Genomic DNA, 13,837 nt, shown 5'->3' with positions numbered 1-13,837 from the left:
TGCTAAACCTTTCACCACACACACGCAAACAATGAGATCAAATCTTGTGTTTCTGATCTAAATCAATCAACTGTGGCAAATCATAATGAGAATGCCTATGCTTGATGCTCATATTGTTATGTCCCACTCACAGGAGAGGGGATCTAGCCCAGATGCCGTCGGGATGGGCGTCCAGTGTCCGGGCGGACACTGGACGCCCATCCCGACGGCATCTGGGCTAGATCCCCTCTCCTGTGAGCGGGACATAACACATACTTTCATGTGTTCTTTCTACAACTGTGTCATGCCAAGGAAGAGACATGAAATGTGACTTCCTTGAATGCATACTTTTCAGCTTTTCATGAAAAATCCGCATACATTTGTGCTCATTCATGAGTGAAACGTGCTCAACGTACAATATGCCATGCCTAGGAAAAGGGATCACATAAAGACGCTAACGAAAATACAGGAAACAATCACGGATGAAACACTCAAACAATGCGTGCTGAGTCCTGACGAATCATTCGAACATATAGTACTTCCTGTAAGGGTTCTTTGGACCTAGACTCGAGAGCCAAGATCGATTCTTCCTGAGGGGGTTCTTTGGACCTAGTCTCGAGAGCCAAGATCGGTTCTTCGTGACTGATCGAATCTGCAATGAGGTTAGCTTCACTAGAGAAAGTATCAACTAACACATCATCCTTGTGAACAATCACATCATCTTCATGCAACTCATCATGCTTGTGAGAAATCACATCTTGATTCATGCAAATCATCATGCTTGTCAGTGTCATCCAAATCAGCATGCTCATCATTATCATTCAAATCATCATGCTTATCATTATGTAAATCCTGTGTGTCATGCTTTGGAGAAGAAGAGACTGAGAGAGTCTCCTTTTCCCGAATCTCTTGCATCTGTGCCTGAACTTGAGAATGAAGTCGCAACATCTCTTTCATGTGTCGGTCGTTCATGGCTTGTCTTGCTTTGTTCTCGCGATTAAATGTTGCTTGTCTTTCTTTGTTCTCGCGATCAAATGTTGCTTGTCTTTCTTTGTTCTCGCGATCCGATTCGTCTTGTCTTACTTTCGCTTCCAAGCTCACTTGCTCATGCTCACGCTCTATGGCTGCCATTCTTTCTTCGTATTCACGATCTACGGCTGCCATTCTTTCTTCTCGTTCTAACTTCCTTGCTTTGCATTCTAACTTCCTTCATAAACAATTGCTCCAACTCCTCCATAGGAGTTAGTGCAATCCTTGGCGTAGATGGGGAAGGGGGAGGGTCGGAAAAACCTCCTAGAGGGGAAAATTCTTCTTCGCATCTCTCATGCTCACCACCTTCATGCGAAGTATCCATTCCGCTTCAGGTGATGACCATCCACTGAAGTCTTGGTCTTAAGTTCACGAGGAACTTGGGTTCTTGCGGGTCTTGGGTTCTTGGGTTCTTGAGGTTCTTGAGGTTCTTGAGGGTTTTGAGGTTCTTGAGGTTCTTGAGGGTCTTCTTTCGCTTGCAATTTGTGTTAGAGAAGGATCTTCTCTTCACCCGAGTTCTGCTCTTTCCCGCGGGCGCACCCTTTGGCGGCCTTGCACTCACACCAAGGTTGCTTTTTCCCACCTCACGTCGATTGGCCAGCCGCTAAGTGCACGGTCCGCTCTCAATGAGTGAAAAGAGGCACAAGGGGAAACTGGACAAGCCCTTCTTTCCTAGAATTCCTGTCAATCTTCAAAAACACGATTAGGAATCGACACGCCCAAGTGAACTTGGGTTCGTGCGACCTCAACAAGCAAAAAAAATTGTGTGGTTCTTGTGGTTCTTTCCTTGAGTGATACAGAACACTGCTAAAGCTCTAATACCAATGTAAGGTGCAGCGGAATGAATGTTGGAACTTTGCTCAAGATCTCCGAACAGTGCTCAAGGTTCCTTTTACTTATGGTAGGGAGAGCCGTCTGTTCTTTAATGAGAGAGTGCAATGGACACAAACAAAGTGAATGGACACTATGAGTGAAGGTGCTAAGACTGAGAGATAGAGAGAGAAGAGAATACGACACCAGAGACGTTTGTAAAACCCTTCTCCGAAGGCCCTACTCTCTATGGTGAGAGCGGTCTACTTATGATTGCACAAATCTCTACAATGCTTGGACTTGCCGACGATGGGACGACGACGAGACGGGCTGAAATCTGAAAACGCTAAGGATTGAAATCTGCAAATCTTGTATCTTCTGAATTCTGACTCTATGTCGGTGACGATGTCGATGACGATGGTACGACGACGACGCGCTGAAAACACAGATGCTGAAATCTGCGTTTTCCGGGCTGAAACTGTAAACTTCGCTGGATCTGACCGTGCGGCAAAGATCTGCTGTGGGAAGGTGAGATCTGCGAGGTTCGGGGGTTCTCTGCGAGTGCTAAAGGCTGAAAACTGAAAACGCTGGTCCTATGGCTGATTCTGTCGCGATGATCTGCAAAAACACTGAGGTTGTGATGCAAACCAAAAATGCTAGGGCTGAAAACTGACCTTGCAGGGAAATCTGCTAACGCTAAAAAATCTGTCGTGTTGCTGTGGGAGTCTGCTAACGCTGGGGCTGATCTGCAGTCTACTGTCGCCGGGAATCTGCAAGTGCAAAAACGCTGGCTGATCTGGTGCAAAAACGCTAGGTCTTCTGCTGAAAGAAAAACGCCTGTCGTGGAGGTTGGTCTTGCTGAGAAGTTACCTGTTGAGCAAGGTGCTCCTGCTGCCTCTTCTGCCAAAAAGTGCTAGCGCTAGGTTTCTATTTATACAAACTTAGCAAAATTGCCCTACCTACTTTCCAACAAAAGTCACTTAAAAATAATAAGTCAAAAATGTCAAAAATAAGAAAAATAGATCTATGCACTGTAAAAATGCTACTGATGGGATTTGACTGGAATCTGATGGTCATGCTGTGTGCAACCAGAGGATATGCATCTAATCTAAGTGTCTGGACATGCACGGTCTGCGAATAGACTCACAAAAGTGCCAGATCACTTCCTAATCTAGACTGACTTGACTGAACTGAACCCTGATCATGCTGTAGCTTGTCCACGGACACATAGGGTTGGATGTGTCACGTGACAAATGTTCATGAGGTTCGATGCTTATCTAGGCTTGTGCTCATAATTATCGGTGGTTCATTCGAAAATTTGCAGAGATAGTTTCTCCTTTGCATATGCTGACTCAGAAAGGAGTTCCTTTTGCTTGGAACCGACAGAGAATTGCAGCCTTTGAGACTCTAAAAAAAAGGTTGACTATTGGACTCGTATTGGCCTTACCAGACTTGCAAAAGACATTCGAAGTTTACTGTGATGCTTATGGTCGCACGTTGGGGACAGTCTTGATGCAAGAAGGCCATGTAATTGCTTATGAGAGCAGGATGTTTTTACGTCCTGAAATGGTTGCACAAATTTATGAAAAAGAGCTATTGGCAGTGATCCATGTTCTTACTCAGTGGTGACACTATTTACTCGGAGCTGATTTTACAATCTTTACGGATCATTAGAGTTTATGCTACTTCCTATCACAGAAAGAGCTTTCGGAAAAGCAGATGCGACGGGCTAACATCTTGCCACAGTTTCATTTCCAGATTGTCAATGTTCAGGGATACAAAAATTTGGTGGCGGATGCTTTGTCTCTGAAGGCCCTTGTATCAGCTATTTTTGCAATTCATCATAGAAGCTTCAAGGATATGATTAAACAATACGCCTCATTTTGGCCTTTTGAAGACGTTTAACGTACGCACCCCAGAGGGGATATCTAACTTAGTTCACTCCACTATCGGGGTGAAACAGGGTTGCCCATTGTCTCCTACTCTATTTGGTATGTATGTTGATGAGGTGTCTGATTACATTGACAGAGAGGGTGATAGAGGTGCCCAGCTGGCAGGGACGTGGATCCCATTGTTGTTATATGCTGATGATATTGTCTTGATCTCTGACTCACCAGAGGGTATGCAGCGACAATTGGATGCATTACACAGTTTTGCAGAGGATAGTGGATTGTCTGTAAACCTTGGTAAAACCAAGGTCATGGTGTTTAACACCACACCGCAGTGGATCAGGAGATCGGCACCGACCTTCACGTATGGTCAAGAGATTGTGGAGTATACAGATGCATACACTTACCTTGGGATAGTCTTCACTGGGCCGAGGTTTTCTTTGGGGAGAGCAGCAGAGACTAGACTGACCAGAGCTTATGCGGCCTTGGGAGGCTTGGAGAGGATGTGTTCGCAGGTTCAGTTCCAGGAACCTCGGACAAAGTTATGGCTCTTTGATACTTTAGTAGCCTCAGCTATGATGTATGGGGTACAGGTATGGGGACCTTCTGTAGGCCAGGATGGTTGGAGACGTATGGAGAGGCCCTTGGTATCTATGATCTCCCGATTGATTAGAGCCAAGGCCTCCGTACCTCACGCGATCATTCGAGCAGAGCTAGCTGCCCCCCCCATGGAGATTGAGGCGCTTACCAGATCAGTGTCCTTTGTGCACAGCCTATGGGATACTACTAGAGACAGATATGCTAGACTGGCCCTTGAGTCTTCCAGACAGTTAGCTCTACAGGGGGACACTTCATGCTGGTATGCACAGATGACTTCATGGTTTCAGACGCATGGCTTCACCATGGACAGGTTGCCCCCTTTCCAGTATTCTCTTCAGGCACCCTCGCTGTCTCTTACACGGGTGGAGATCACTAGACTCATTCGTCAGGACCTGATCCAGCTCGACACCAGGAGGACATGGATAGAGCCGCCTCAGGAGTTGAGCACGAAGATGGCTTTCTATAGAGAGCATCTTCTCCACCTCACAGGAGATGGGTTTGTGATTCGACCCAGCTACATGGACACACATATGTCTCATGGTTTGCGTTGTGCCATTGGTCAAATACGCACATCCTCACATCAGCTCGAGATTGAGACTGGTAGATTCAGAGGGATACCAGCAGACAGCAGGATATGCCGATTATGCCAGAGAGAGCCAGAGACAGAGTTGCACTACATATGTCATTGCACAGTGTTCTATGAGATACGGGGGCGTTTCCACTGCTTATTCAGAGAGGGTTTTGGTCCTCTATCTAGGGTCATGAGTTATGAGGATCAGAGATGTCTTGGACTATATCTACTTGAGTTACACAGGTATAGAGACACTTTACTGGGGAGAGCTAGAGAGAGGCAGTCCCAGAGACACATTACAGATTTCTTTTCACTAGATATGGGACAGCCAGAGGAGCAGCCACCACTGCAGAGCTCGTCCCACACTCATTCGACCACTACTGGCACTCTCATCGACCGAGCATTGGAGCTACAAAGATACAGACGACCGCAACTGAGGAGAGGAGCTACACAGCATCGACGGAGACTACAACAGAAGATTCGAGCCATACTCTCTCGACATCCAGAGTGCAGATGAGGAAGGATCCTCACCATTTCTTCCATCTTTGTTTCACACACTGTTACATCCAGTTTACCGGGTACCTATTGTATCAGCTGCTACACCCACGTAGTTTTAGATTGTAGTAGTAGTAGTAGTATTTTGTTCCACTTCTAGTTCTTTTCTAGTTCTTTTGTACCCAGACATGGTATTAGATTCACTATTTTGTAACTGATTGGTCTCATAGGTCATTTTGGCCTTTTGAAGACGTTAATATAACATTTCATTTCATTTCTCTCTCTCTCTCTCTCTCTCTCTCTCTCTCTCTCTCTCTCTCTCTCTCTCTCTCTCTCTCTCTCTCTCTCTCTCTCTCTCTCTCTCTCTCTGTGGCACGAAAGGAGGCTGTATACTATGTACATAAGAGACCTCTGGAGATGCTCAAAGGCCTATCTCCCAGAGGAAGTACAAAAGTGGGATAGCAATGTGAGGGATATGTAGATATCAAGGTGGTATGTATGATGAATGCAAAATGAACCACCTAGTAGGGAGGTGCATAATGCCATGCGATGCAACCATGGGCCCTACTGAAGAGAAATTAAGATCTCGCCCATGTGTGAAGAAAGGAGCATCTACGTTGCTCCACTCCCCTCGAGGAGCCTGCTTTAAGTATCCGGCTGACTGCAAAGGTTATACTGCAATTTAGTCCAAATGGTTGTCAAAGTGGTGGATGTAGGAGAAGACTGTGAGCCCAGAATGTGAGCACACAAGGCTACAAGCCTTCCACATGGTCCAAAGAGTGATGCTGCAAATCATAGTAAAAATTGTATCCCACTGTTTGCAGTCCAATTGCTGACCTGCATCAGGGATCATTTGTAGAGTGCCCGGTCTATATCCCAATGAAGTAAGCATGAAGACTAGATCTGGCAGCAAGCCTAGAAAATGTGTGAGACCCAAAAGCATGCCACTGCCCCCCACGTCACAAACCCATCATGTATGCCATTCTAGTCAACAACAAACAAACTGCCCTCCACAATGGCTGAGCGTATGGACAAATCCAAAAGCTGTGTCTCAAAGACTCAAGCTGCAAAGTAGATCTCTAATAGGTCGAACCATGACCAGTGACTGCAGCCCAGGTGTCAGCAAGCAATCCTGCATGCACTATCATCCACATGAAATAACATATCCTGCGGCGGATCCCGACAGTCCAGATGCATGACCAAAACTGTCGCTGAAACGCGGGGTAGATGTGCTGATCCTGCCATACCTCTGATTAACATGGACTATGAGCACCTGACTAACAATCTCCTCATGGATTTATTTGCCCTCATCAAGAGCTTTAGAAAAACCTCTTGTCAATGGAAAGCAATACACCCATCCCAGCTTGGATTCCCCGCAACCACATTTTACAACATCACATGGGTCAATGATTGAAGCTGCAAGATTTTTAATCAGCCTGTAAAAGATCTAGTTCAGCCCAATTCTCGTCGGTTAATAGGCAGGAACAGCCTAAAAGTCATTACTTACAAATGTAGCTGTGTAAGGATACTAGGGGTTGTGTGGGTGTTTTGGGCAGTGCATGTTAAAAACGGAATTGCACTTGTTTCAGTTACTTTTGCCTTTGTGGTAGAAACCCTTAACATGGGAGGCATCCCTGCAATCAAGGATCTCATGAATTGCCTTCTCAAGTGGGCAGCTTGTCAAATTCTTGGTGTGCTAGAAGGAGCCTGTCATACTTGGCATGCAAATTTACTAAAACGTTGTCCACAAGCATGTACTTATCTAACAATCGAAATCTTACAATTTCAACCTTTAAATCTTGACCCTAATCGATTGCACCAATGCTATCACAAGTTTTCAAGCTGCAACTATATATGAAGATATCCGGTGAGATATCATCTAGTTGCAGTCCTTTATAGAAGTGGAACACTGCCAGATCAACAATGGTATGCAGTCGTAGGAATGGCAAGGAATAAAGAATCGGGTTGTTGGGTGTTGTCCACAGCAGGACCACACAGTCTCCCATAACATCAAAGCCATGAGAGAGAGAGAGAGAGAGAGAGAGAGAGCACCTACGTGGCGAGCGACCAACTTTCCCTCTACCGACCAAACCTGCACAAGCAAGCAAATGAGCCCACGGCAACCAGCTTTCGAAGTTTGTAACGCTACTCGGTAATCACGCACAGAAAATAGAAATTTCTCCTTTTGGTGCAGTTGTTTTCAAATATTCCAACGGCTTTGGTTTTTTTTTGGGTTTGGCACTGCCTTTCTGCAGAAATGGAGGGTAATAAATGAGAGGGAATTTCAGCCCGTGTACAACAGAGCACCCTTCCAATTTTTGGAACGTATGTTTTTTTGTTCTCCTCTTTCATTGACAATCTCTCTTCTTCTTCGTTTCCTTCTCTCTCTTGCGCCCTCTCCTCTCTCTTGTCTTTAGTCCGAGTGAAAGGCAGTCCCAATGTCTGTCTCCAAACGCTTTGTTTGAAGAGAGAGAGGGGAGGGGAGGGGGGGGGGGGGGGGGGGGGGGGGGGGTTGTCGTCGTAGTTCATAGTGGCCTACAAATACAAAAGACAATGCTTAGTTAACTCTCTCTCATAGTTCATAGTGGCCTACATATACAAAAGACGATTCTTAGTTAATGCCTCTCTTATAAGAAATAGGACGTGAAGAAACAGATTTTGCCATCGTTAACTTGCCAAATTGCCAATCGACAAGCTCTATCGAACGGTCCACAATTGCTCTCACTGAGGCCAAAATGTAAAGGATGTGATGACTGATCTCAAAACAGGAGAGGTCAACTTGTAAGAGACGCATTCGAAAGAGGACTCAATCAATAATTCTTCATATGAAACTTCTACATGAGATCCATTGGCCTCCATCCACCATTTAAGAGAGTTGATTGCCAAAATGCAGTGGTGCTAATCCTAAACAAAGAGTGATTGCTTATGCTGAGTGTGGCTAAATATCATATCTATAAATTTTGTTTGCATTGCTTCATAAGTACTATACAACTCTTTTGGTGACCTTTTCATCCATCACGTTGCAACAGATTCAATCGATATAAGTTTTGCATTGGCAAAATTCATTTATAGAGGTGATGGAATAAGAGAGAGAAACTCATGCTGCAAGAAAATTTGCTCGATATTAGATATAAGTTTTGTATTAGCAAAAGTCATTGATGGAGGAGAGGGCAGAAGTTATGGCAATTTCTCCTACGATTCCTTCCTCCAAATCATAACACCCTAAACCCCCAAGTCTAGCCCGTCATTCCAAACAGTGTTTGAAAGGTTATGTCTTTATATCATATGATCGTTTGTCTCAAAGCACTACACAATCCTCAAGGTTGAGAAATGTGTTGTACACACCCTAAAAGCTTTGCTTTTTAACATAGACTGTCCCCACAAAAGTTCTGTGCCGGGCTGAAATCTCAATAAATCCCCAACAAGACTTGGATTATCTGTGTGAAAGGTGGACCACATTGCACTACATCCACCTGAGGTGTCTTCATGCCTCAACAATTGTTGAGATGCATTGTATACAAATCCAATGTGTGTAGCTGTAATGTTACATATTTACACTGTTCCTATGGTTAGCATCTACCTCATTTTGAGGCAACACATACTGATGAGCATTCATTCCAAGATCCGCATAGCCAAATCTCTGACAAGCACACAATATGGTACGCCATGCCACATGATCAGCGTGGATGGGCATTTCTTTGACGATAGCCTGTGCCCCTTCTATGTCACCTGCACGACCCAAAAGATCAAGCATACAATTGTAATGCTCTACACTCGGGCTCACATCATACTCTTTCTGCATGATTTCCATATACAACTGAGCCTTATCCAACACATCAGCACGGCAACATGCATCTAGAACCTTGAGAAAAGTCACCGCATCTGGCTTTGTGCCTTGCCTTTTCATTGTCTCAAAGATTGCAAAAACTCTATCATTGTCTCCAGCTTGCACGTGTCCATTGATCAAAGATGTCCATGTAACTACATCCCCTGGAAGCTGGTCAAAAACATCCTGTGCTTTTTCAAGAGAGCCACACTTAGCATACATGTCAACCAAAGCATTTCCAACAAAGAGGTTGCTTCCTAACAAACCCATTCTGGAAATCTCAGCATGCATTTCTCTACCTTTCTGCAAAGCTCCGATGTTGCCACAGGCTTTCAAGCAGTGAACAATAGCTGCCGAATCAGGAGATACCCCTTCTAGCTGCATTTGATCATAGCAGTTCAGCGCTTCCTCAATATAATCATGTTTAACATACCCTGCCATCAATGCAGTCCATAGCACAACATCCCTGTCTGTAAGCATATCAAAGACTTTCCTGGCTGTCTGAAATGACCCACGGTTGGCAAACATGTCTACAAGTGCACTGCCAACACAAAGATTTCTAATGGGCAAATCACTTTCTGGCATGTCAGCAGACACTTTCTGAAAATCCTCAATTAGCACATAATTATTGGAAGTCTTTGAGCTACAAAGTGATGTAGCACACTCTGAAGCTATCCCTTCGAGCAGCTCGAAGTAATGCATAGCTTTGTCATCAGCAGCATATTTGGCGCATCCAATAACCAGTTCAGTCCACATGGCCATGCTCCAATCTGTATGTATCTCAAATACTTCAAAAGCCTTTGATAGCAAGCCGCAACTCACATACATACTGACCAATGCGGTGCAGACCGTAGAATTTAACTTTCTCCTCTTCAAGACTTCCGCATGTATCTGTTGGCCCCTGTCTACTGCTTTGATACAAGCACAAGCTTTCAGGCTGCAAACAAATGTGACAACATTTGGAGGAACCCCCTCCAAGTGCATTTGCTCTGAACGAGAGAGAACATCCTTGGACAATCCACATCGGGAATATTCTGCAATTAGAGTATTCCATGAAATTGTGTCACGAAAAGGAAGCTTGTCAAGCACTTCCTGTGCTGTTGCCAGAGAGCCACACTTAGCATACATATAGACTAATGCATTGCCAACAGCCAAATTGCTCATCAACATGCCTTCAAAAGCAATTTCAGCATGTATCTCTCTGCCCTTATCTTGGGCCCCTACACTGCCACAAGCTTTCAGAATGCAAACATATGTGACTGCATTTGGAAGAAATCCTTCAAGCTGCATCTGTTTGTAGGAGACCAAGGCAGCCTCTCCACACTCTATTCTTGCGAATCCACCCACCAGTGCAGTCCATGAAATCACCTCTCTGACAGGGATATGGTGAAGAACTTCATGCGCTTTGGCAAGCAGCCCACATTGGGCATACACGTTGACAAGAGCACTGCCAACGGCATCATTCACGTCCAACAATCCTCTTCTAGCGATTTCAGAATGAATTTCTATGCTTTTCCTGATAGCCTCAAAACAACCACAAGCATTTAGGGCACAAATAAATGTAACTGCATTTGGTTGAACCCCTTCCTCTTGCATTCTTTCAAATTGAATAAGAGCTTCTTTATTAAGTTCATGGTCAGCGTAACCTGTTATCAGCACATTCCATGTGATTACATCTCGTACAGAAAGCTTGTCAAACACTTCCTGTGCTTTTGCAAGCAAGCCACATTTAGCATACATGTTTACAAGTGCATTACCAACAGCCAGATCTGTTTCCATCAAAGCAGTCCTCGCAATCTCAGCATGTATCATACTTCCCTTCTCGGAGTCCCCAATACTACCACAAGCTTTCAAAACACAAATCAGCGTAGCAGGATTTGGAGACACTCCCTCTCCTAGCATCTGTTCAAAACAAAACAATGCTTTCCCAGGATTGTTATGGTTAGTATATCCTGCTATCAACGCTCTCCATAACGTTTCATCTTGAACCGAAACCATGTGAAACATAATTTGTGCTTCGTCAAGCATGCCAAATCTTGCATAAAGCCCTACCAAGGAATTGCCAATAGATGGATCAATTTGCAATAACCCTCGTTGCACAATCATAGCATGCAAGTCTTTTGCCTTGTCTAAGTCTCCTACAAAGTCACAAGCTTTAAGAGCAAATGTGAAAGTAACATCATCTGGAGAGATACCATCGATTTCCATCTTATCAAAACAATTCAGTGCAGCTGCACCTTGCTCCTGTAAAACATACCCTACAATCAGGGAATTCCAAGAAACAACATTTCGAACTGGAAGCCTATCAAGAATATCCTGTGCATCTCTGAGAAATCGGCACTTTGCATACATAGCTATGAGTTCATTGCCAATATCCAGATCGCTTTCCAGCAATCCTGTTCTTTCTATTTCTGCATGTAAACCTCTGCCTATTTCAATCTCCATGACAAGACCACAAGCTTTCAAACAACAAGCAAATGTGACAGAGTTAGGTTTCACCCCATTACCATGCATCTGTTGAAAACAGCTCAATGCTTCGTCAGCAAGCTCAAGCCTGGCATACTCCGCTATAAGACTTGTCCAGGAAACAACTGTTTTGTTCGGAAGAATGCCAAACACTTCGCGTGCTTTTTCAAGAAAGCCACACTTTGCATACATGTCAACAATTGCATTCCCAATAACAATATCCTTTGCAAGAAGCCCTTTCCTTACCACCTCAGCATGGATATTTATTCCTACATCAATAGCTCCAAGTTTTCCAGATGCTTGTAGGCCATATACAAAAGTGATGGCATCGGGAGACACACCCTTGACCTGCATCTTTCTGAAGCATTGTAATGCTTCTTCATCACTCTCAGTATGAAGATAACCTCCAAGAAGCACATTCCAGGATACGACATCTTGGATAGGAAGCTTATTGAACACTTCTAAAGCTTTGGCAGGTAATCTACATTTAGCATACATGTCGATTAATGCATTACCAACAACAATGTTACTATCTAACAGCCCATCCTTGACAACCTCCTCATGTACCTCTGCACCTTTGAATCCGCATCCAATGCTTCCACAAGCTTTTAAGACGCAAACATATGTACGAGCATTTGACAGAACTCCTTCAAGCCCCATCTGTTCAAAACAGTCCAACGCTTCCTTACTCTTTTCCTGACCATGATATCCTGCAATCAATGCCGTCCATGAGATAACATCATGAGTAACAATTTTATCGAATACTCGCTGAGCATCCTCCATCAAACCCAACTTGGCATACATGTCTACCAATGCATTACCCACAAAAGTGTCTCTCTCCAAAAATCCTTTAATGATTGTCTCAGAATGCAATTGTCTTCCCTTAGATATGTTTCTGGTGATGACACAAGCTTTCATGCAATGGACCAGTGTAATTCCATTGGGAGCAAACCCATCCGATAGCATCTCTTCAAAGCACAAAATTGCGTCTTTCCCATGCTTATGTTTGAGATGCCCTGCAATTAATGAGTTCCAGGAAACATCATCATGATGCGAAAGCTTGTCAAAAACTTCCTGTGCTTGCAAGATTGAGCCACACTTGGCATACAAATCAATTAATTTGTTACCAATAATGATGTCATTTCGCAATAGAGAGTTTCTTTTTATGTCACCATGTATCTGGCAGCCTGTGTCAAGATCTTTTAGCTCAACACAGGCTTTCAGTAATTCAACATAAGTAGACCCACTGAGCTGCAACGTGTTGCCTTGAAACTTTCTGTACATGGTGAGAGCGTGTCTTGATTTTCCCGAATTGATGAAACCTGCGATGAGCATATTCCACAAGTGCTTGCTTTTACATTCCGCCTTCTGCAAGGCATTTTGTAGATCGGGCATGCAACCAACTCCCACAAAGATGGAGACAATGGGATCACGGAATGCATTGTGATTTTCAAGCCCATGTTTGCAAATGTATGGGAGCAAGCAAAGACAATTCTCTTGAATAAACTTGTTTGAAATGACTGTGATGCTATCACTGGAGGGGAAGGGGGGCATGTATTGTTACAATGACAAAAACAATTCCTGCGAGGCACTTTACGCACCCGCAGTCAGGATTGACGAAGGCCCACACCTCAAAGAATGTTCATGATCAAGGTGGGAAGTAGGCACAAGGCATCGCACCTTTATACACCGTGCATGCCATGCTTACCTTCCTCTAGCCATTGACTGGGCTTTGGCAGACTCTATCCCTTTCGAACGGCTTACAATCAGGACGACTTACTGATTTTGCTAAAGAAGTGGAGTGTTATGAGAGCAGACTCATCCTCCTGAAGCTGTTGATCTTGCTACAACAACGGAGCGTTATGAGAGCAGCAGACTCGTTTCTCTTAAAAGCTGCTTAAGCTGGTTAGTGAATGAGCTTCTGTATACACACACACGCACACATAAGTATATGTATGTATTTATAGTGCATACATACACACACACACACATCTGTGGACACTACTAGCAAAAGTACTTATAAGGGGTATGAGCCTCCCGAGACCGGCCACGGGAGGGGACCCCCCACCTAGACACGCTAGTCTCACTCCATGCACTCGCGCATCGTGGGGACTCCACGCAAGGTTCTCCGGGGCACGCTATGACCCTCCGTCAGTGCGGCGGAGCCTGAGG

The 13,837-nt window shown here is 44.4% G+C and overlaps 1 protein-coding gene and 1 long non-coding RNA gene across 3 annotated transcripts in view; both read right to left on the bottom strand.

Annotated features, from left to right (window-relative positions):
• The window catches only part of LOC147434768 (uncharacterized), a 68,334-nt gene extending 60,588 nt beyond the window's left edge, over window positions 1-7,746 (bottom strand). The window contains exon 1 of one of the 2 annotated variants that reach the window (XR_015185386.1): window positions 7,426-7,746. This is a non-coding gene — a long non-coding RNA (uncharacterized LOC147434768). The remainder of the gene's footprint in view (window positions 1-7,425) is intronic. The other variant, XR_015185385.1, reaches the window with a different exon arrangement.
• Window positions 7,747-8,127: 381 nt separating this feature from the next.
• LOC147434767 (pentatricopeptide repeat-containing protein At2g39620-like) lies at window positions 8,128-13,612 on the bottom strand. Its single transcript, XM_086491195.1, has one exon. The coding sequence runs from the start codon at window positions 13,217-13,219 to the stop codon at window positions 8,918-8,920; it is 4,302 nt and encodes a 1,433-aa protein (XP_086347321.1). The 5' UTR covers window positions 13,220-13,612; the 3' UTR covers window positions 8,128-8,917.
• Window positions 13,613-13,837: the final 225 nt, after the last annotated feature.

Source organism: Adiantum capillus-veneris, chromosome 19 (assembly GCF_014529385.1).
Source record: "Adiantum capillus-veneris isolate H3 chromosome 19, ASM1452938v2, whole genome shotgun sequence".
NCBI lineage: Eukaryota > Viridiplantae > Streptophyta > Polypodiopsida > Polypodiales > Pteridaceae > Adiantum > Adiantum capillus-veneris.
Note: the sequence above shows the minus strand (reverse complement) of the source record. Positions and strands in the feature narration are given on the sequence as shown.